We start from the raw sequence: 25,554 nt of genomic DNA, 5'->3' as shown, positions 1-25,554 counted from the left end.
AGAGAGAGAGAGAGAGAGAGAGTGTGAGAGTTGGTGTGTCTCTCTCACTGTGTGTGTGTGTGTGTGTGTGTGTGTGTGTGTGTGTGTGTGTGTGTGTGTGTGTGTGTGTGTGTGTGTGTGTGTGTGTGTGTGTGTGTGTGTGTGTGTGTGTGTGTGTGTGAGAGAGACTCATATTTGAAGGGTGGTCCCAGATCTCCATAGTGGGACCAGACCACAGGGTGTCCAGGCACTCTCCATCATCACAAGCACGAGAAGACGCCAAAAAGGAGAGGAGGAGGACGGTCCCACTTGTTCTTTTGGTTTTCTCTCCATTGCTCCCTCTCTGGATTTTTGACCTCCTTGTCCTTTACCTCCACACTCAAGGCTTCAGACTCCTCTATCGTCACTTTCTGCCCATCAGTGCCCTATCTAGGTCCTAGCTCTGCTTCTTTTTTCTTTCGCCCCCCTCCCCTCTCTCTCTCTCTCTCTCTCTGTCTTGCTCTCTCCCCCTCTCTCCCCCTCTCTTTCCCTCTCTCCATTCGCCTCATCTGGATTCAACTCAGCGGGGATCTATGGACATGGTCACCATCGCTGTGCGGTGCAGGGAAGAGCATCAGTACGACTGAAACTAAACTGTCATCGTCTCACTGACGGAACAACAGCTTCCAACCTTTGTTTGAATAAAAAGGTGAGTCTTTTTTCCGGGTTGTTTTCATTTGATGTTGGATGATTTATTTTAGAATTTAAAAATTTCCATCCCTGAAATCCAGTTCTATCAGTGAGCCTGAGTTTCGGCACTTTTTAGATATTGCTTTTCCCAGTGGACATTGAAGGAGAAGATGTACCTATTTTTTTGCATTTAACTTGTGGGACCAAAAGTTTGTCTTTGTTTTGATATACAATACATAATATAATAAATTTAATGAATATATATTTATATATATATATAGTATATATTCATGTGTGTGTGTGTGTGTGTGTGTGTGTGTGTGTGTGTGTGTGTGTGTGTGTTGCTGATCATCAGAAATTAGTTTCAAAAATGCTCAGAGGATCCCAGAGTCAATATTATATCGATTGAGCTTGCAAAACAACCTTTTCTTGTTTTTCATATTTTATATTTCATATGACAAATATTAATATTTTTCAGAATAGCCATGTTGCATAATCTTAAAGTACACATTTACTATGATTTCTAAAATATTTAATTGAAATAAAAAACAAAATTAGATAAAGGAATTAAATTAATAAAAGGAAAAATATGAAATTGAAAAGAAAACATTAATATTGGACCTGTTTGTTTTGGTAATTATATATATATATATATATATATATATATATATATATATATATATATATATATAAAGACAATCAAACGTGATTGTACATTAATTCAATGTGAGTTATTTTCCTAAATGATCAATCTGCGGCACAAATATGTTTGATACGCAGCAAGTTTGTCGACAATCAAAATGGTGACCAACCAGCTGCAAATCAGACAAGATTCGCAAGACTCCCCCCCACCCCTCACCTGCATTTTAATATTTTACTCGCGACCCCAACCCTGTCTCCTGTCTTTCTTTTTCTACTCTTTCCCCCGACCGCAGACTCTTCTCTTTTCATCCGTCACTCGGCAGTACCCACCATCCCCACTTCCCAAAACCACCACCTGAACCGACCCCTCGCCGGTGTGTCCCTCTCCCCTGCCGCTGTGCGCCCTCCATTCTCAGAGGGAGAGCTCCTGTCAGCCTCATGTCGTCCGTGGTCGCCCAAGAGAAACCCGCCTGCAACGCCATGGGCCCCAAAGAGGTCAGAGGATGTTTTGATGGCTTCTTAAAAAATGTCCAGTTGTCACCTGGAACAAATCCTTTAACATGACCCAAAACACTGTGTAAACCAAATGCCTTCGCTGGTTTTATGTTTTACTCTATCTTGGCCTTGTGTTATTTCGTTATGATGTGATTTTATATTAGTGGTGGGAAATTCACGATTCGGAACGATTCGGTCCTGGTGAAAAAAAATCTGGAGTTGGGAGTCACTGCGGCGAAAGAGTGGGTGAGCAAGCGAGAGAACCTCACTCGCTAACTGGAAATAATTACTCGGGACAAAATAAATATGGGAAATACATTTTCCATAATATATAAATAATGTGACCGAAAAATATAATTGTCACAGAATTAAATGATTCCAGTGAGAATTCTATTTACAACTCAGAGCCGAACCTACTCTTCTGACTCTCGTTCATTGTTCTGGAAGTCTTCCCTTGCTCACCATTTGTCACACCAACTGAATCGGACGAGCGAAAAGTCTCTTTTTTATTTGTCAATAAAAAAAATCAAACCTTTCATCACTATTTTAGTAAATTTTTCGCCTGTAATATTACTCCATGCTATTTTCTAAAACGAACTCACTTTTCCTGTTTCTACCAGGTGGAGCTGATCCTGGTGAAGGAGCAGAACGGCGTCCAGTTCACCTCCAGCACTCTGGTGGCCCCGGCCCCGGCCTCCGTAGCACCCTGCGTGGGGGAGGAGAGGGAGACCTGGGGCAAGAAGATCGACTTCCTGCTCTCCGTAATCGGCTTCGCCGTGGACCTGGCCAACGTCTGGAGGTTCCCCTACCTCTGCTACAAGAACGGAGGGGGTGAGACACTGGGGGAGGGGGAGGAAAGATGTGGGCTGAGAGGAACAGATGGGGTTGGAAGGGAGGGGTGCAGGTGGAAAAGGAGTGTGGGGGGAAGGGCGAAAGAGGGGAACGGAAAAGGAGTAAGAATGAGAGAGGGAGGGAGGATGGAAGGGGGATCAGAAGAGAGGGAGGGAGGAGGGAAGAAGGAAAGAAGGAAGTAAGGAAGGCTGACAGAAATGTGAGAAGTGACAGTGGAAGAGCAGACATAAGGAAGGAATACAGTAACAAAGGAAGGAAGCAAGGGAGCAAGGAAGGGAGGGGTGGAAGAAGGAAGGAAGAGAGGGAGAAAAGTATTGAGGGAAGAAGGAAGCAAGCAAATAAGGAAGGAGGGAAGAGAGGGAGAAAGGTATTCGGGGAAGAAGGAAGGAAGGAGAGGTAGTAACAGAGTGAGGGTGGAAGGTAGAGAGGAAGAAAGGTAGGGAGGGTGGAAGAAAGAAAGGAGAGGAGGCTGGGAGTGAGGAATGAAGGCAGGGAGGTGAGAAGGGATCGGCGTGGAACAGAAAGAAGGAGGGAAGGAAGAAAAGGGAGTGAGGAAGGAGGGAAGAAAAGGGAGTGAGGAATGAAGGCGGGGAGGTGAGAAGGGATTGGTGTGGAACAGAGAGGAGGGAAGGAAGGAAGGAAGGAAGGAAGGAAGGAAGAGAAGTAGGCATGGAGGATGCACAAGAGGAAGGAAGAAAGGAAGATAGGAAGTATAAAAGGAAGCACGTGAGCAAGGATCAGGGGAAGAAAGATAGGATGGAAGCAAGGAGGAAGGAAGAGGGGGAAAGGGTAGAGGGCAGAAGGAAGGAAGGATGGAAGGAAGGAAGAGAGCACGACAGGTAGGGGGTGAACAAGGAAGGAAGGGAGGTAAGAAGGAAGGAAGGAAGGAAGTGGGAGAGAAGAATGAAAATGATTTGTCTACCAGCCTGGAAAGACAGTGTGTGTGTGTGTGTGTGTGTGTGTGTGTGTGTGCGTGTGTGTGTGTGTGTGTGTGTTCTTGTAGTGGTGTTTTTACCTGCATGCGTGTGTGATTCTTGGCGTGAGCGTGTCGTTTGAGGTCCGGGCCTCTTCAGAGAGATCAAAATGGGAGAAAACCCTGCACAGCTGCTGCAGCATAGATTAGCTGCAACAATCGCTGGGGCCTAATTACAGCTGTTTAACATAGAGCTCTTATTATGTTTAAGAGTGGTCATAATTGCCCGTAGCAGAAACGGACAGATGCCCCGCTTAGTTCCAAGGCTCCTGCCCGATTGAAGGTACGACATCGCCCTCATGCCAAACTGCGGATTAAAATGAACTGTTGATCGTCGTTATGACCACCAATCCCGATTCTCTGGGTTCACGGTGTCTATGGAGTTTTCACTGACATCTAGTCTGAAAATGAAGTCATTACGATGAAATGGGCAAGGTTTCATCCAATTATTATTTATAATAATAATAATAATAATAAGTAATAATAATAATTATTATTATTATTACTCATTATTATTATATATTATATATTTAAATATATATGTATTTATATTATTATATAAACTCCATAGGTGTTGGGATTCATAACATCAGCCTCAAAGTTTGAGGTGGACTAAGAATATTATTTTTCTATACATTTTTGTTATGTATGAGACGAGTTCTATAATCTTTATGATTTTGTGATTTTGTTCCATCTATCTCGTTTTTAATTAATTATTACAAATTGTTATCATTATTATTATTATTATAAATGCAATTTTCATTTGTATTACTATTTGGGGTCCAGCCAGCAGGGCTGAACAATAACAATTGTTATTGTTCGGATTTTATTATTATTTTTCTCCTTGCGATTACACCAGAGGCCAGGCCAGACACTTTCAGCCCGAAAAATATTTTCGGGCCAAAAGTGTCTGGCCCACGACAACCGCTGGAGCTCGGGACAGAGTTGAGGTCTCGTTACAACCGGGACATCTCAGACATCTCACGGTTCAAGTTTCATCCATATCAATCCACTTAGAGAGCGGGAATTAGTGAAAGACAGATGAAATTTGACCGGAAGTAGGCGACCGTTCATGCGTCGCCCACGCGCCAAGGTTCCAAAACTTCGGTTCGGGTTAAGGAGCGAGATGAGTTTGTGGAGTAAGATGCTTTGTGACATCATCATCCAATTTGTTATAAATGTACAGGTTGTGGCTAGGAATACGCGTTCGCACCATGTGAGCTACGTGCTACGTGGACTCTGTGTGTGTGTATATCATCTTCCCTGCTTAGCGTCGGCGGTGCTTTTCTTTTGATATTTCATATTTGATACTAAATATAAACGCATTCTGTTCGCATCTAACCAAGTGTCGTGTACCTCCAGTGGCATTCGAGCCAGTCCTGACACACAAAGTGTAGCACTCAAAAAGAGTCCAAAACATATTCCGTGTTTGTGTCCGCACACAATGAGTTTGCTTGCGGCTCCAGAGCGACGGGTCCGGATCGTGTCTGTTTTTATTTTAGTCCCAAAGGTTTCAAAAGTTGATGAAATGTCTCTGAGGGACATGCAGTGTTCAATCCGTTTGAGTGGAACCGTGTTGTTGGAATCATCCACACGGAGTGATTTCCTTCCACAGAGACACCGTGAGGCAGGGCTCTGTGGACTGCATGTTGTGACAGCCACTTCCTAATTTTTTGGATAAAATCCCAACACGCAAAAAAGTTTATTGGCTTGTATTAGTAATTCTGCATGTCACTGCATCATCACGTCAGCCGATGCTGCCTTCAATGGAGAATGGATAAAATTGTAAATCGTTTTAGTAGTAATGTTTGTGTTAAGAGGAGCGTCGGCCGTGGGAACTCGAAAAACTGTAATTGGTGTAAATTCTGGACCCCATGTATTGCTGCCTGCAGCCATATCTATTATTATTATTATTATTATTATTATTATCATCATTATTATTTATTTATTTATTTTTTACTACTTGTACTCCAGAAACAGAAAATAAGTGGTGAAAATAAACAGAATTATGTATTTTGAAATATTTAAAGAATTAGCGGCAGTGTGTCAGAATATTTTCTATTTTAGTTAGTAAACATATTTTACAGTGTCAATTTCTAAAAGTTTCAATTGGTATTGTTATTTATTATAATTATGTTTATTATTGTTGACTTGCTTGTTTCCATTCCTGTTTTTTCATTACATTTATTTTTTAATGTTTTTATTTCTTATTTTTCAGAGTGAAACCATTTATGTCCCTGCATATGTGTGTGTGTGTGTGTGTGTGTGTGTGTGTCCTGTGCAGGTGCCTTCCTGGTGCCCTACCTGTTCTTCATGGTGATTGCGGGGATGCCCCTGTTCTACATGGAGCTGGCTCTGGGACAGTACAACCGTGAGGGCGCGGCCGGCGTCTGGAAGATCTGCCCCATATTCAAAGGTGACATAAATGACCCAAACACACCCACCCTCGTGTGTGTCCCCTGTCACCTCAAGACGAACTAGACCACACACACGCTCCCACACACCCACCCACACCCATACATACACACACACACACACACACACACACACACACACACACACACACACTACTTAGTTTCCCTGCCTGTCTCTCTGTCAGGCATTGTTTACCCCCTCCCCCAAGAAAATCAGATAGTGTTGGCACTCAGATGGAAGGTGAGTGAAAAATTGGGCTTTTAGTCTCGCCGTATTCCTCTGTCAGATGATGGGGATGGAGGGATGAAGGGATGAGGGACGCATCCAGACACAAGCAGACGCCGACAGAGCATAGAGCAAAGTCAAATAACACAGTTTACTTAGTTCAAGCGTTCAGCCGCTCTCCTCCTGCCCTGCTTTGTTTGTTTGGCAATGACAGCAAAATAAAATGGCATTCTGCCGCACGGCTATACAGGATATAGGATTTTGTAAAAATATGTTGTTGGGCCATACAAATGCATTATTTGCATTTCAATTTTTTTTTGCTGTATCTTAAACATCTAGTATACACACTCAAAACATTATGTATATGTCTGGTATACATTTATGACAAACACACATAGAAATTGGCAAGGATGAAGACAACTTTCTACAACTTAATGAAAGTAAAGCCAAAACATTTTGCTTTTTTTTTTTTAACCAAACAAACCTTCTCCTTGAGGCTGATCTACGTCTTAAAGAAGCTACTGAGGGACCAAGGGATTCATCTCGCTTTCACTGAATACGTAATATTTAAATACATATTGAGCTGCATCGTCCTCTGATCAATCTGATTTTATTTGGATCAATGCAACTCTATTTATTTCCACCAATCGAGGCACACAGATTTGCACACACCGATTTTAAGGGCCAACTCCAGCCAGTTTCACCTCCTGTTTTCCCCATCCATTTCTCCCCAAACAGAAACTGGAGGTGCGGTTAGAAATTGAAATATGACATCAAGAGGATCACCCTGATCTATAGCCTAGGTGCTATAGCCTCTGTCTCATTAGCACTTTCAGAATTGAATTTAGGATTTTATTGATTACCTTTATTTTACACCTTAGAAACAGAAAGAAGAAAGAAACAGTCTTTAATCGTCACACGACACTCCACAACACATGCTTGCACACACACACACGCACATGCTTGATGGTGGCCGGTGAAATGGCTCCTCTGCTTTTGACCCATCCTGGCTTGTCCTTCCTCTGGGGGCACAGCCAGGAGCAGTGGGCAGCATACGTGGACGCGCCCGGGGACCAGGTGATGAGTGTCCATCGCTGGTCAGACGATGATGGGTGCATGTTTTTGGTGGGGGTCCTTACTGACGTGAGGTGGAGGAAACCCCATGTGAACACGGGGAGAACATGCAAACTCCACACAGAAAGGCTCCTGTTTTTGGAAGATAACCCGCCGGAGCACGGTGCCAACGGCGCCCCAGGCGGGAATCGAACCCAGGACCTTCTTGCTGTGAGGCAGCAGTGCAATGCACTGCGCCACCGTGCCACAATAGGCTTAAACAATAAGCTATTGCTGTTCTGGTCCTGACCTAAACTCTACTATTCTGATCTGTCCATGCTGATACAAAATACAAACTAAATGAACTAATATGTGTACAATGGCTATCAGTTGTGTCCGTCCATCTGATGGCATTTTGGAGCCTTCTGAAGGCAAAATTTGATTATGTAGAAGATATCCTGTTTTTTTGTTTTTTTTGTAGAGGGATTGATTTTGCTGGTGGAAGTTAGAGGTTTGAGTGGATCACTGTGCAGTTTTGGGGTTGTGTTGAACGGTTATGGTCATAGCCAAGGCAACCCTTGCATTGTCTTACGTGCATTGTGCTTTTCTCCTTCATATGCATTCACCTTTATGAAATAATATGCGTGTTAAGTCATGACTGAATGCCTGTTTCTACGAAGTGCTGTTGGTCTCGAGATAGAATAGGCTCAATCATTTTTATCCTCGAGAAAACCCAACGCTCGGGATGTCACTCCCTGAAGGTTCGCTTGGGAAGATCTCTTGATTAATTCATAGGATCTTCTTTCTTCATTATGTGAGGTAAGAAACCCTAAACCTCAAGGATGTCAGATTTCTGCATACGGCCTCTTCTTGTCAAATGGCAACATCTTTTGATCAGACCTGTGAGCTTCAAATGCCACCTTCATCAGAGCAGCATCTGTGGCTTCAGACCGATGATGCCCTTTGTTAGACCGCGTCCTTGTGTGTCCAAAGGTGGCCCACGCTGAGCATGTCTTCCGTGTGTGTGTGTGTGTGTGTGTGTGTGTGTGTGTGTGTGTGTGTGTGTGTGTGTGTGTGTGTGTGTGTGTGTGTGTGTGTGTGTGTGTGTGTGTGTGTGTGTGTATATCTGTCTGTCAGAGACCTACTGAGTGCGTTGACATTCTAATCACACACTTCACTCTGTCTCTTTGTGGCTCCACGGGGGGATAACAGTAATTATCCATACACACACACACACACACACACACACACACACACACACACACAGACACACACACACACACACACACACAACATACAGTACATACTCATACACACACACTACGTACACATGCACACGTGTGTGCACGCTCGTATCAACAGTAATTACTCAAATCAACCAAAGCCATTTCCTCTCCAGATCAATGTCTTTGGAGAGAAGGACAGAGACGAAGACCGAGAGGGGAGAGACAGATGGACCGCTACGATATAACGTGGTTACAAAGGAGCTGACGAGCTGTGGTTCTGGACACGCTCGTTAACAAAAGGTTTAGCGAGGAAAATCACAGCCGTAGATAAAACGAAAGACATTAAAAAGAGCAGTTATCGGGAATGCAAAAAGTTTGAAAGGAGTTCTTTGGTCTTTGAGTGTCTTATGAACAGTAATGCAGGCTCAAGGGAATTAGGAGCTCGAGCCCCGGGTGGGTTCAGTGCCAGTTCCATGTTCTGTCTGAGTGGATTTCACATGTTCTCCCCCTCTTGTCAGTTCCTCCTGGTTTGTCCAGCCAGGGTGTGGATGTACATAGATAAAAGATAATTATATATTACTTTACTGCTCGCAAAAGTTTTATAAGGACCAAGGCTGACAGTAAAATGACCTGTGAGTAAACTTTAACACATGCTTACGCAAAATGCCCTGAATTCCCCCCACGGCGATCAATAAGGTGTTTCCGTGTCCTATTTTATCTTATTACGAGAACAAATGAGAAAGGGCGACTGGGCATAAGGGGTGATACTTTGAAAACTGATAGATATCCATTTGTTATTTACACTGTCAGGCTTATTTTAAGTGAGTTAGACCATGTTCTCCCCTTCATTTGTCTGGATTGACACCTAGTGCTCTGCTCTCCTAACTTGACCAATGGCCATTCTGCAAAGACACCCTCCTACCAAATCGTAAAATCAGGCCCAATACTGATGACATGCCGCTGGTTCCAACAGGTGTGGGCTTCACCGTGATCCTCATCTCCCTCTATGTGGGGTTCTACTACAATGTGATCATCTCCTGGGCGCTCTTCTACCTCTTCTCATCGTTCACCAGCGAGCTGCCCTGGGTGCACTGCAACAACACCTGGAACAGCCCCAACTGCTCCGACTGGGCCGATAACAGCACCGTCAACGACTCGCACATGGCCACGCCCGCCCAGGAGTACTTTGAGTGAGTCACATGACAAATTAAGACATTAGTGTAGAGACAAAGCATGAGAAAAGCTTTCAGGCATTTTGCCGCTCCAGTTTTGCTGTTTTAAACATTTTTCTATTTTGATCTTCTGGACAAATAAATTATTTTTAGTGATCGAGGAACCAGTGGTGCCCTGAGGGGTAAGATGGACGTTATCGTGTAAACTTCCAGATAGTATACTCAAGTTTCAGCAGTGGGTTATCGTCTGCACAATAGCAATTATGATGAGGTCTTTTTTTTTTGGTTTGTTTCCAGAAATGGAGTTTGAAATGAGACCATTTGCATCTTGCTAATGTAGCCGTCCCTCAGCGGGAGGCTGACCAGGTGTCCCCTATTCGGTGGAATTGCGAGGGGTTGTACTGTTGTGACAGTGAAGGCATTTCATCCTCGCTGGTCAAATTGGCAGGTTGCTATTCCTACACTTCCACCTGGCGACAATTTTCCACTGCCTGGGTTGAACAAAACTTCTGACTGATCTTGTCTCGTCTCCCACAGACATAGATTAAGTTTCATTTTTCCTTTGTACTGACATTCTGAGACAGTCGAGGTTTGAAGGTTGTCATTTTTTGTCATTGAGTGGACTTAGTAACTGATCTAGTATTATTTGTGAAGGATTTCATCAAATGAAATTAAAATCCTTGCTTTAGATGTCATATTTTAATAATAAATCTAACATTCTGAGTACAAATGTTATCTTAGATCTCATCATTATCAAACCGGGTCGTCGGTCGTTGTATTGTTCAAAGTTGATCAAGGTTGTAGGACGTAGCTGTGGTGAACTCTAAGCACGAACTCTGGCCGTGTATTTGTGCCACAGACGAGGGGTGCTCCACATCCAGGACAGCGGAGGTATTGATGACCTCGGTCGTCCACGCTGGCAGCTGACCTCCTGCCTGGCTGTAGTGATTGTTCTGCTCTACTTTAGCCTCTGGAAGGGGGTCAAAACATCTGGAAAGGTATGCATTTAAAGTCCTTACCTAGATACAAGTATAACAACTACTCCTTCATGTTCTAAGTAAATCAAATATTGTGATTGACTATTGTTTGGAAGACATGAAGTTCGTTCATACGGTATGGTATGTTTTCATACTATTTTGGATTTAAAATCTTAGTTAACAAAGTTTACACAAGATTGCTCCAAAGACCAGATCTCTTTTATTACTTTTCTTTAGAGGTTGTGACGATTGAGAGAAAGGATGATATCACTGGCTATTAGAAATTCACAGACAAAACCAAACATGTATTCAAATAATACATTGAAAACAAAAAATAAGCTTTTGTTCTAAGGCTTCAACCATGTTTTACTTCTGCTCTTGCAATATACATATCTTTGAATGTGTGTGCCACTTGGAAATTTGGCACTTTATTAATTAGAGTATACCTTTGGGTTGGACCTCTTCTATGTTTTAGCAAATTAGTACTGTCCTATGGGACTGTAATAGATATTCAACTCTCTTGTGTGTTATGAAACAACATTTATTGTATCTACAACTATCCATCTCACGGTAGAGATAAGTAATGGTGTGTCACAAGGATCTCTACTGGGTCCCCTACTATATACATGTTATATAAACAACCGTTTCTTCACAACTCAGCTCTGTAACATTCATATTTTTTTTGTTGACAACACTATTTTATATGCCATTGGCCGAACCCTATATCAGGTCATCTCTAGACTACAGCCTGCCTCTGAAACTTGTTTAAAATGGACATACTATTCACAAGAGGTATGTCCCATCCAGGCTCTTAATGTTGGTCCAGTTTAAATTTCTAATGCCACATACATATTTGGTTTGATTGCATTTTTCCCCATGGTGAAACATGCCTTGACACCAGGTCACTGGTTTGCTCTAAAATCTTATACTGTGTCTACATATCCAGGTTGTGTGGATTACAGCAACCATGCCCTATGTGGTTCTGACCGTGCTTCTGGTCAGGGGAGTCACTCTGCCGGGGGCCATGGATGGCATTAAGGCCTACCTCTCCGTTGACTTCCTGAAGCTCTGCGATGCCAAGGTGAGCATCGGAGGGTGGGCTGGCGGCGTGTTGCAGTGGGGGGCTATGGGGAAAATACAATTAAGGTGAGTGGAACAGGGGGGCAAGAGAAGGGCAGAAAGGGGGGCGATGGGAGGCTGTTGGTAGAGAGGGAGACTTATTCAAGTGAGCCCTTGACATTTGCAATTGTCACATTTCTTCTTCCTCACCAAGCACTTCTAACAATATGTGGGAATCCTAACTCCCGACTTTTAAAATGAATAATACTAATACTACTTTACGAACATAATAAAATACTGACAATAGTGTAGTTCAAACTATGAAAATTATGGTGAAACCTCATCTCAGTGACACAACATTTTGCTAAGGGTGCATCATCTTTTGCGTATGACTGCAAACATTCCCAATACCATATAAATTACATCTAGACCAGTGTTTTCCACCTTTTTTTCTTGAAATGCATACTATTTACAATGAAATTAACCCTGTCAATATACCACTATCCCTTTAACCACTTAAAAATTACTGGTAATAGTTCTTATTTTCAGTTTGAAACTTGGAGCTATTGTGATGAACACACTCGGCAATCTCGCTGGAACTGATGACTTAGTACAACCTTGCAATTTTGATTTTGCAACACGAGCTAATTTCCATAGTTTACTTATTTTACTTATTTTGTCACAGTTATGAAATGTAACTGATAGGCAATATTTGTAGTACATTTAATTTCTTGTGATAGTTTGTGTGGTATTGGGTTAAGTGCGTACAGAGAGGAGAGCAGAGGAGCATAAAAATGGTCACTGCAACCTATTAAAATACTATATTTACCAATATACCAACCAGGAGTGCAGCAAATGAGCGTTTGTGAACTGATGGACTGATATGGAAAGAGAAAGAAATACAAAACAAGACAAAAGCAAAAGGCGAGAGAGAGGTGCACGGTAGCAATTTGAAAATTAGATTAGACACATGCATTGAGCAGTAATTTGCAAAATTACCCCCCAGTATTCACAAGTGTCTTTCATCTACTACTGTTGAATGAGTTTTCTGCAATTATCCCTAATAACCCCCCTCCCCACCACCACCCTCTCTCTCTCTCTCTCTCCTGGGCCTTTTGTTTGCCGCTTCACACGAGTGCGCTTGTTCTGTCGCTCCCTCAGGTCTGGATCGAGGCCGCCACCCAGATCTGCTTCTCTCTGGGCGTGGGGTTTGGTGTGCTAATCGCCTTCTCCAGCTACAACAAATTCAGCAACAACTGCTACAGGTGAAGAGGGGAATGGGGGAAGGTGGCGATCAACAGGGAGAGGGGGATAAGCCTCCTCTGACACAGATGTGAAGTAAAGTTTGTGAAGCTCCTCCACTTAACCACCATTATAGGGCTTCAATTATTTCCATTTATGCTCACAGTTTGAGAGATTTTAATTCCTGATTGATTGATTGATTGATTGATTGATTGATTCACTGACTATCTGTCTTCCTTGCTGACTGTATATCTGGCTGATGGACTTCTCAAAGGGAAAGTTCCATCGACTGATTACTGATTGGTTAAGAGTTGACCACGATTTACTTACCAAGATGCATGTGTATGTTCATGCATGTTCATTTTTTTATGAATCTGTAACATCGACGTGACAAAATTTGCACATCGGCATCAACAACATTTTTAGAATTTCTACATGGTGATTCTAGCCACCAGTGAGTAGAGGTAATGGACTCGGAAAGGCTACAGCTTCTAATGTCAACCGAAATTCCAATCGGAAATCCTATATCTATATACTGTATATCTAAGTATCTTTAAAACATCCCAAAAAGTCTTGCCATGTTGAGGCCTGCTGGCGATCATCTTAAAAAAAAAAACAACGATTGATTCTGTGTTTTGTATCTTAATTTGATTTAATTGATCCAGAGATGCCATCATCACCAGTTCCATCAACTCCTTGACGAGTTTCTTCTCTGGCTTTGTGGTGTTCTCCTTCCTCGGCTACATGTCCCAAAAACACAACGTGGCTCTGGACAAAGTCGCCAGAGACGGTGCAGTTTTACTATCTATCTATCTATCTATCTATCTATCTATCTATCTATCTATCTATCTATCTATCTATCTATCTATCTATCAATTAATCTACCTACCTATCTATCCATCTATCCATCTATCAGTCTGTCCATCTGTCTGTCTGTCTGTCTGTCTGTCCATCTATCTATCTATCTATCTATCTATCTATCTATCTATCTATCAATCAATCTACCTACCTATCTATCCATCTATCCATCTATCAGTCTGTCCGTCTGTCCGTCTGTCTGTCTGTCCATCTATCTATCTATCTATGGGGCGAATTCACAAAGAACGGATTGCGGCCATGAATTGCACATCAATTGTGCTTGGATCTGCGCCGGCTTAGTTCTGATTCACAAAATATATTGTGCTAATGATATGACAGCACAAACACGGCCACAACATTTGCAGTGCAATTTGCTCTTGTTTTGTGCATGATTACAGATCCACGGCAATGTGCAGATGCAAACACGCTACACTTTTAGATTAAAATTTACTTTATGTGTAGTGACTATAAAACCTTTAAATAATATGAGTAAATCTATGGTAATAGTTACTCTTCCCACACAGTTAATTTATTACATGAATAAAATGTGTATATACTTAACTTACTTAAGAAATTTTAGTTTTCACTGAATCTTAATATTACCATGTAGAAATTATGACAGTTAATTTCATATATTTTACTCTGTCACAAAGTTCCTTTTTTCAGTGCAGGACTAACGCAGCAGCCTTTCGGGTGCAGCGGTGCTGTCCATGGTCCTATACTATGAGATTCAATGCCATCTGTCTTTTAATGCCAATTTTGACCACTTTATCAATATTCCCTCCCAATTTTTTGTTGTTTTGTTGATATATTTTGAGTTTAATAGGAATTATGGAACCGTTTTTGTCAATGTTTGTAACGTCTATTTTGTACAATAAGTTAGTCAAAGTTTTAACAAGTTGATTTTGGAGTGTGTTTTGAAAACCACCACGGACTGTTATCCGTTCTGTTACCTTGGGATGCCGTGACGGTAATAATAATTATTAAAAAAAAAAAATACCTACAGGTAGCAATAGGGTCCAGGTTAGTCGTGTTAGTTATGAATTACAGTTTTCAGAGTTCCCATGAAACGCAGCATCACTACCGCCACCAATTACAAATTTCCGAGTTTGCAGGGTGGACGTTATGCCCACTGCTTCTTTATTGTCTTTGACTTTGGGCATATCTTTGGCATCTGGAGTATGAAAACACACAAACAACACAATTATTTCATAACCAAGCTAATGACACATTTATTTCTAAACTCAACAAAAACATCTCTTAAAATAAAAAGAACGTTGTGGAAACAACTCAAATTACAGTTCCATTGAATGCAGCATTACTTCCATGCAGCATTACTTCCAAGCATTACTTGCTGCATCACTGCCTGTTTGGGAGCGCTTTCAACCAGAGAGCCATGTGTCTGCTCCACGTCCTCTGCAGAGAACGAGTCCACTAGTCAATCGATCGCAGATGGGGTCGCTCACTCGGATGGATTAAAAATAAATAAATAAATAAATAAATAAATAAATAAATAAATAAATAAATAAAACAATTCTAAAATATTTTTCTTATTCATCGCATTTTAGGCAATGTTTTGCAATGTGTTTATCATGTATGTTCATTTTGCGATGACGATTAAAATACGACTGATCGTGCAGCCCTACATCGCGGACCTCGCCGGTTGGGAATCACCCAGAGCCACAACCTCAACATATATAACAAATTGGATGAGGATGTCACAAAGCGCCCACTCCACAAACTAATCAAGGCATGCCAACATTCTGCTACTTACGGTCGATTTTCGGCGTTTTTTCACTAATTCCTGCTCCAAATGTAGATCGATATGGATCAAACTCGAACCACGAGATGTCTGAGACCATTCGGTTTTAACGCAGCTCATTCTTGTCCATGGGTTCAGCGATTGTTGTGTTCCAGATACTTTTGGCCCGAAAAATTCCAAGGAAAATAATTATAATAATAATAATAATAATAATAATAATAATAATGTCAAAATATTATTTACAGATCACTGGAAAGTCTGGGCGTGACACTCCTTATAAATGTGCTTCAATTGCATCAGCTCTCTGAAGACCATCGTGCAGCGCAGTTACCACCAGCTCTCTGCAGACGGTAATAATTTCACTCTAACTGCGTGTGGCTATTAGCTCAGGTGTTTATGATTTGGAGGCTTTTTGCAATGAGGCTCAAATGGGGCCAAATTTGCTCCAAATTTATGCATAATACCGAATTAAAATACGCAAATAGGGCCTCAGTGTGCCAGTGCTATATGCACAGTTAGCATTCCACCGTTTGCGGTGCTTTGTGAATTGGACGCTCGCTTTTTCTGTTATTTGCGCCGGTTTAGCACCCGCAAAAGCCGTGCAATCCCTTTGTCAATTCGCCCATACGCATTTCATTTCCATGATTAATGCAACTGAAAATAAGTGCATTTGACCTTTTTATGTGCTGGTATTTAGGTGCTGGGCTGGTGTTTGTGATTTACCCAGAAGCCATTGCAACATTGCCTGGATCTTCAGTGTGGGCGGTCATTTTTTTCATCATGCTACTGACTTTGGGCATAGATAGTGCTGTAAGTGCTTACAATCGCTAGAATACAGCAAATTAGCAATCATATAGTAAAATAACAAAAAATCTCCAAACAACAAAGGAATCCAAACTATAACAACAATAGTCAGTGTTGAAAGCAACAGAAGCAATCAAAAGAATATAACAAAAAATCAATACCAGGTTAGGGGGCTGTTTTGGCGACTCACCAATCAATAAATCGACGCTGAAATAGATTTTTACAGACTTCTTCAACGTCTATTCTATACACATTACTCCAATTTCCCATCAGCTAAAAATATATTCATCCGCACAAATTAATATGTTAATGGAAATTGATTGTCAAAAAAGCAAAATAAACAATAAGATCTCAAACAGTGTGATTTGCAAAGAATCAGATCTTCAGCATTATCAACTATAGGTCATCAATATCCACATGGGTGCCAATATCAGCCAAGATGTAGCAGTTATAATATAATAATAATTATATAATTATAATCGTTAAAATAGTAAAGGAAAACCAATAGAAGGAAAAAAAAAACATTTATATTTGCAACGACACATGAGAAGCCGCTCCATATAGATGTCAAATGTCCTCATAGATTATATCCTCCAGCATTTTTGTTCCAAGTTTTTGCACCTAAACCCATGTGTCGTCTGCCCTAAGATGGGCGGCATGGAGTCGGTGATCACCGGGCTGATCGACGAGTTCAAGTTCCTGCACAAGCACAGGGAGATTTTCACGCTCTTCATCGTAGTCTCCACCTTCCTCATATCCCTCTTTTGCGTTACCAACGTAAGTCTGTGGCTCATGTCTAAACCCTAACAGTTCTATGCAAAATGGTACGACACAACACTCTGCCCTCCTTTGTACTTCATCTGTACCACCACTGTTTCTCAGTGGCCTTTTGACATTAACAACAGCTCTATATTTCTGTCTCCATCCAGGGTGGGATGTATGTGTTTACTCTGTTGGACCACTTTGCGGCGGGGACATCAATTCTCTTTGGAGTGCTTATTGAAGCCATTGGCATCGCATGGTTCTACGGTGAGAAGAATGGGAAAGGGGAAGAAGAAGAAGAAGGGATGAGGTCTCATGCCGTTTCATGGTCAGCCAAGCTTATGCCACATTAGGGAGCTTGATGAGACCTGTGCTGATATGGATCTGCTGTGCCTCGCTGCCATACCGAGCAATTAGGCTGGAGAATTCCGAGGCTAGCTTCTTGTTTAGTTTCTCGATAAAAGTGGCTTGCCTCTTCAAGGCTCCGGTCGAATCCAAATTGCGTTGAGGTGGCAAGGAAAGCGGACAAAGTTTTAATCCGCACATCAAATTGTTGGATACAACTGGTTCCTCAGTCTTGTTGTAGATCTAAAGAAAATAGCAGTGAGACAAAGCTTATTGGAGATGCATTTCTAGTACCCCTTTCCCACTGTGCCGAAAACTCGGTAACACCCACTAACTTCCAACATTTGTCATCAGTGGGACAATCAACAGTCAAATGACCCTGCAATAGACACAGGTTTTTATCCGCTCCAGCTCCGATCGGCTCTGATGTAAGCAGGACACCTGGGTAGGCACGCTAATTTTGGCCCCTTTACCGGCGCGATGTGAAGCGCGTTGAAGTTCTGGACGTTAGTGTGTAAATAGACAGGAATATCCGCGTATCATTCAATCATCTCACATCCGATTTAGAATCCAAAATTAAAATAAGAAGTTATTTGTTCAAAAGTAAAATATTATGGGTTTTTTTCCTGCATGGGGGACCATGAAATGTGAGTGTGGGGAACAAAGTGGAGAACCCCACACTCCCCGCCTGGCTCTGAGCCACTCCAGCATCGTGCCCAGCAGGTCTCTGAACTGGAGGAGCGTCCCTGCTCCTCCGGTCCTTCCGGCCGTCAAAGGACCAGTGCACACACCGGGCGCATCATGGATTCTCCATTCTGCTTCTACTGTAGTGTTGGTTTCGTTCAGGAACGATCCAATTCTTTTGAACGGCTCAAAATACTTTATTTTTCAAGTTTTAGAGTTTTTTGTCGTAATTTGTTCAAGTTGCTGTCTCCTCTACTGTTTTATTCCCAATCACACTGGAACCATGACACGCTCCTTTTCCGGCGTGTTTGTGAAGTCGAACCTGATACACCTGAAAAAGACCTCATTTCTCCTGGCAATGGGAAGGTGTCAATTGCCTATTTTTAGTGGGTATACTCATCTAGGAGGTTCCTCCTGCATTGATATTGGATTGGATACAAGTACGACATTAGGCCAGTTTATCAACCTTTCAAGTGACACAAGTTGACATCCTTTAAACCAAGGAAACAAACCCTACATTTCTCAGTTAATGGCTGGGTAAAAAGGCTGAACCAAACAGTTGTATCAGGTTTGTTAAACTATCCACCAATGAGATTCACTCAGAGCTAAGTGCTGTCAAGGTCCGAGCCTCGGAGGGGTCAGCACGCTTCCCTTGCTTGGGTAGGTCTCGATCCTGGCAAGCCAGATTAGTCCAGCCTGAGGCTGTGGCAGGCCTTTACAGGGTGCCCGTCGCTGCCGACAGGGACCTTTAGCCCCGTGGCCTCTGTGGTTTTTCACTCACACAGTACCTTGAGCAATGCTCAATACCTGCTAGTCAGTCTGGATTTTTGGCTCGGTGACAAGAAATGCATTGGCAGCGAAAGGCAAAAGAAAGAGGAAGTACACAAAAGAACCATTATTAAAGGTTGCGCAGTGCAAAGGCCTCGAGTGAATGTGTAAATTGCAGATTTTAGCTTATTTTTCATGTGAACTGGTTTGAACATTTCAGATATTTGATGACAGGTCTTTTGTTTTCCTTAGAAGAAAGACATCAGGACTAACCCTAAGACTATTGTGGAAACCATTATGCATTGTTTGTTTGTGCATCAGGAGTGGATCGTTTTAGTGATGACATTGAAGAGATGATTGGTCAGAGGCCAGGCATGTACTGGAGGCTGTGCTGGAAATTTGTCAGCCCCTGCTTCCTCCTGGTGAGTTCACCCAACCTTCCATTTCCAACGTTTCCATATATATATATATATATATTTATTTTTTTTTCAATGTTTTTTTCAATATTGGCAATTTATTAGGCGGAATTCCTCTTCGAGACCAAAAAAAACGTCTTCAGTGGAAGCAGGGAATGTCATTTTATTATCATTTTATCATTACCATTAATCTTAACTAATCAATGATCATCACTCTTCTTTAGTGGAACCAATATGCTCCTTTTGCACAAGTTAATCAGTCCCTCCAGGATTCTGCGATCGCATAATTCAATGCAAAATAAACCAATCAGTGCATATTATGCGAGAGCTCGTAATTTTCATCAGTCCCCGCACTTTTAGCGCATGAGGGGGTCCAATCATAAGTGGGTTCGTAATTTTTACCAATTACTGCACTGTTACCGTGGAAAATGGCCCAATCCAACCACACGTCAACAAACTTTTTTCCGCCTGGCCTGTCAGCTAGTGATGGGGATTCCGGCTCTTTTTGGTGAGCCAGATCATTTGGCTCAGCTCAGCAATAAGAGCTGGCTCTTTCTGCTCCCAAACAGCTCTTCATTGAGTACCACCTCTGGCTTTTATACTTCAGCCAAATGTTTTAACCTATGATTGGTATGTGTGCACATATACCACTTAAATGATTCAATATAATTATACTAAACCTTATCATTTCCAGAATACCATAATTTTACATTTTGTTTGGTAGCTGGTATTGCCAAAGTGAGACATTTCCGGATCGTATTTAACAAATAGGTTATAGGATCATCCTACTGTTCTGTCTTATATTCATTTACAAAAAAATTTTAAAAGATGTTTAAAGAAGTTAAATTTTTTAAGTACCTACAGATTATGGGGAATGCATTTTTTTATGTTGGAACTCAGAGCCCTTTTTTTTTCAGAAAAAGTTTATTTGTTCAGATAAAATAAAGAAAACTGAGAACTCCAACTGTTTCAAATTGTTTTTGTATTATGTATTCTGCTTAAAATCATCCTGAAACTGGGGACAAATGGCTTTTTAGTTATTTATATGAAATTAACATGAAAAGTAACATCTCAAAATGTAGTGTATCACAGAATTTCAGAAAAGCTGCCGCAAAACAGTCAAAAAAGCATTTTTGACTGCAGAAATCCCCCAAAACTCCTGGAGAGTCTGGTTAATACCTCTAGGGTCCCCAAAACATGCTTTTGAAGTTTTTTGCTGAAAATACCACTTTGATTATGCATTCAGTCCATTCTAACATACCTCTTTACCATCGTGTTCCAAAATAGGCTGTTTCAGTGTGTGCCACTTTAAATGTAATTGTGCAGCCAGGCCCCTATTTCTGTGAGCCAATGAGGTTTGAGCTTTACTCCGGCTTCCATTGTATGTAGTCTGTAAACTTTCACTAATTACACCTTATCCATACACTAAAATCTGTTTCTGAACAAATTTGAGGCCAGAAACAAGCAATGCAGTTGCTGAATCTTCCCTCACATTAGATCTACAAGGCCTCATTGAAAAGTTTGTTCTGACTTTCACCACGGTGTCCGGAGCAGGGCGGAGCTCGGAGCACTGCGGGATAGGGCGGGGCTTGGGGCTGTTTTGTTTCATTCGATTACGGAAACGTCAGAAAATAAATGAAACGTTTGTTTGGAGAAACGTGCAGCGGATCGCGTGCCGCAGCGTTCAGTACAGTCCTAACGTGGACACACACACAGAAAGAAACACACAGCGAATACTTACATTTGCATCGTCTGCAATTCTTTCACGGAGCGTTGGTTTTAATTTCTCATTCTTTTAAAACATTGGTGCTGGTCTGTAAGCCAACCACGGAGCACTTCCTATGATTAGCTCATAGCCTCGGTGCTGGCCGGTCCGGTGGCGCTCCAGCCGTGGGTGGAGTTACTCAGTCGGGCTCCAGTTCAAATTCTACTGAAGAAAACAAAGCTGATTGGCTTGTTTTCAGGACATGTTTTATATCACAGTTTGTGTGTTAGGACGCCCATCAGAGGCCCAAATGTATGTGCACAAGCACTGAAAATTTGAGTTTTTCATAATAGGTCTCCTTTAAAATGTATTTACAATCGCAAAATGATTAATCTGCTTAACAGATTCATGTTTTTACATGACTTCAAAATATACATATGAAATATAATATTAATTGTGTTTATATTATTTATTCTATAAATATAATTATCGGATTTATAGATATATAAATAATTAGTATATATATATATATATATATATATATATATATATATATATATATTACAAGATTCGATTTTAAGCAAAATGTAATGAATATTTGGGATTTTTGCCAATGTTTCCTTGTTTATTGTTTATTTCTAGGTTTAGTTGTATTGTGTATCATTGGGTTTATTGTATATTGACAATTTTTTATTGTTCATCGTTTATTTTTAGGTTATTTTTCTGGTTTATTGTTTGCTGTCTATCTAATCCAAAATGCTCTCTGTTTAACTGCAATTCCTGCAAATGCAATAACGGAAACATTTACCTCATGTGTTGATGTATTATATATTATCTTTCAGATCTTTTGATCAGTCGACGAACTGGCCATGTTTTTGAAAGCCACTTATACAGTATATTCCTTTTTATCCTCTGGACATTTGCTTGAGGTCCTTACACGACTATGAAGCAAGTTTAACAAGCCCTTCTCTCCGTAGTTCATGGTGGTGGTGAGCTTCGCTATGTTCAACCCCCCAAACTATGGCTCCTACATGTTCCCCATGTGGGCCAACATGGTGGGCTGGTGTCTGGCCATCTCATCGATGACCATGGTGCCCCTCTACGCCATCTACAAACTCTGCACGCTGCCCGGCAAGTTCTGCGACGTAAGTTGGAGGCGCAGCTATGACGTGGCATTTAAAAATGAGCAGTTGAACTCGGGCTTGGCACATGAGGCAGTTTAGTTGCTAATCTCAAAGCTAAGTTTTTTGTTGTTGTAAAAGAATCAAGAATCACCCCAAAAATGGGTGATTCTTGCAATTATAGTAGTCATTTGCAGGGATCAGCATTATCTTTTCTATGGTTTTATCCATAATGACTCTCAATCGTCTCAAGAATGGCAAGGTCGTGGCCTCCCCTAATTAAGATTCAACTTGCTCACTAGCACTCAACCGGTGAGAAGTGGAAAGGTTCATGTAAAGCAAGCTGAGCTGAGTGGGTGGCTTGCCTCTGTGACACTGTGAACTGATTGGCCGAATGTAAGCGAGCATCTGCTGACACCGTGAGCGTCAGAAGAAAAAAAAGATCAACTGCGATCCAAGAAACCAGGGGGCGCTCTTTGAAAAAAATGTAAAAAAAAAAATAGAAATACCTATTTCTACCCATCAGTTTTTTTTTCAAAGTGAACGAAAGCACAATGTTAAAGTTTTAAGTGATGGTAGGCAATATGTCAATTAAAAATTGTTGATGTGCTCATGTCTGAATCAGAGACTAGCTTACGCCATCACCCCAGAGACGGAACATCACCTGGTGGACAATGGAGAAGTGCGACAGTTCACGGTAAATGCAACACACACACACACACACACGCGCACATGCACGCGCACACACACACGCACGCACGCACGCGCGCGCGCGCACACACACACACACACACACACACACACACACACACACACACACACACACACACACACACACAGACTTGTTATCTTGGTCAGGTTGATACAAAACAGGACAAAACATGAGGCTGGAAATGCCACTGTCAGTGTGTTGGGCAGGAACACATCCTCTACTAAAATCATTCCATTCCAATCATTGTTTTTCACAGCTGCATCACTGGCTGGTGGTCTGAGGGGGAGAGAGAGAGAGATGGTGAGAGAGAGATGGAGAGAGAGAGAGAGAGAGAGAGAAAGAGAGAGAGAGATGGGGAGATGGATGGGTGGACGCCAACGCCAATGAAGTCAACGACGGAGAGTATGAAGATGGTTTGCGGGTGTTGGTTAAAAGTGCTGAATTAAAGCCCTTTCAAAGATAATAATAACAATAATAAAAAATATATATAAAAAATATATATAAAAACGTGGTCATCATTACTTTCATCAATGGCAATGTGAAGCTGTGCCGTGACCCTCTGCATCCCGGTGTTACCTGGGGCGAGTGGAACTCTGTGATATTCAACCTGCCGTTCATTTTGAGGCCCTGCAAGGAGAGCGTACCAAAAATAGAGATAAAGATGAAGAATATTTTTCCTTTCATTTCCTGTAGTTCAGAGAAGTTCAGTGCGTATTTAATCAAGCAGACAACTAGAGTGAAGACCACGGGAATATTTGACTGGTCTCCGGTCACTATCGATGTCTTTTTTCTTTAAACTGACGACTGTTAAAACGCTTGCTGGCCCTCCGCGTCCTCCATGTCCTCCAAAAGACATCGCCCAAACCTGAGATAATTCTCACTTTGCACGCAAGTTCCGTTCTATAAGAGCTCACCCTTCCGCATTAAGCATCGATCGATTGCAAATCACAAGGTATTGATCACTCCAGTGAAAGGCACTTCCTGTTCCGTGTTTATCTGGATCGAAACAACCCGCCGACGCCTAATAATAATAATAATAATAACTGGTGGAATCAATTTATTCCACCTGCGAAAATGAACCATTCCCGAACGACCGATTGCTCAAAAGCGACTGTTAGTATTTGGTTGCTAAGACAATCTCACTCAGCACATCTAAGTTTACTTAATTTGCTTGTGGCAGGGTTTTTCAAACCCCCCAACCCCCAAAAAAAGCACAAAGCTTTACTTTTACCGTTTACAGAAACCTAAATCCAATAGTACGAGACTGTTCTGAAAGCTGCTTTTTATTCAACTGCAATTAAAACTTGTGTGTAATGTAACTCAAAGTATATATATAAAAAAAAAAAAAACCTGTATATGTGTGTAAGTAAATGTAATGTATAGGGGCACGTGTTGTATTGTACTGTATGATATTGAATATAAAGACCTTGTTGATTATTCTAAGTGTGGAATTGAGACTCACTGACCTTGATATCATACGTCAAATACCCAATGTCTTATACTGTATGCTTGTGCTACTGTACTCTGCCCTGTGATGTTTTGTACCGTACCATGTCATTTTGTCTAATAAAGTACATTTCAAGGAGACATTTCTGGGCTATTTTTAAATGTAAACCCACCCCCCGCCCAGCAATATTTAAATGTGCTCATACTGTCAATACTGGCAAACACCTTATCCATCAATCCATCAATATAAGCCTATTTTCACTCATTTCTCTCTCTGCCCATCTTGTCCGTTATTTTTTGTCCTAAAAAGTCAGACAGGGACGCACGCTGAGTGTTTTCGGGGGCTGAGCTGTCTGCTTGCTGTTTTGTTCGATAGCTGAGCCATTTGTTTAATGGCCACGCAACGAGACATAACCACCTCTTGTTGCCTGTCACGGTACCAAAAAAAACCCCATCGGCGATTCTGAGAGCTCGTCAATAATAGGATGGAACCCTATTGTTATTGTTGGGATTTTTATGATAATTATTCTCCTTGGCATATTTCCTTTTCGGGCTAAAAGTGTCTGGAACAGGACAAACAGGACACGGTTGAGGTCTCGTTAGAACTAGGCCGTTGCAGGGATGGGATGTACCTGAATCCGAAGCCATTATTTGACAAAGCAAAAATAATGCGATGGAAACCGATATTTCTTCTACCCAAAGTTGCTCGTTAATATTTGGGGAAAAAAAATCCATGATTGACATGTCTGTGCGTCAGTGGTGTGTGTGTGTGAGAGTAAGATGTCATTTTTTAATATGTTTCTTTTGCACTTTGTCCCAATGCTTTTGATGTTTTATGTATGCCTTGCCTTGCCAAGATGTGGATGTGTGTGAGTGAGCGAGTTTTGTAAAGGGAGAAAAAATTAGAGTGTGATAGAAAGAGAGAGCGAGAGAGGGCGACAGAGACAATACTTAGTTTGGGGCATCAACTACTATACACTCACTGGGAACCTTATTAGAAACACTATACTAATACTGGGTAGGGTCTCCCTTTTCTGTCAGAACAGCCTCAATTCTACTTGGCATGTATTCCACCGGATGTTGGAAACATTCCTTTGAGATTCTGGTCCATGTTGACATGATTGCATCACGCAATTCCTGCAGAATTGTCAGCTGCACATTCATGCTGCAAGTCTCCCGTTCTATCACATCC

General features: G+C 41.6%; 1 protein-coding gene across 1 annotated transcript; it reads left to right on the top strand.

Annotated features, from left to right (window-relative positions):
- Positions 1–1,728: 1,728 nt before the first annotated feature.
- slc6a3 (solute carrier family 6 member 3) lies at positions 1,729–23,196 on the top strand (the record flags this gene model as incomplete). Its single annotated transcript, XM_080005352.1, has 15 exons — positions 1,729–1,785; positions 2,406–2,616; positions 5,895–6,026; positions 9,503–9,719; positions 10,561–10,699; positions 11,625–11,759; positions 12,899–13,002; positions 13,645–13,769; positions 16,297–16,409; positions 17,052–17,180; positions 17,333–17,432; positions 19,284–19,384; positions 22,061–22,228; positions 22,830–22,901; positions 23,173–23,196. The coding sequence occupies 15 exons, from the start codon at positions 1,729–1,731 to the stop codon at positions 23,194–23,196; spliced, it is 1,827 nt and encodes a 608-aa protein (XP_079861478.1).
- Positions 23,197–25,554: the final 2,358 nt, after the last annotated feature.

The sequence above is a fragment of the Zeus faber genome, assembly GCF_960531495.2.
Source record: "Zeus faber genome assembly, chromosome: 8".
NCBI lineage: Eukaryota > Metazoa > Chordata > Actinopteri > Zeiformes > Zeidae > Zeus > Zeus faber.
This window is presented reverse-complemented; position numbering and strand designations above follow the sequence as displayed.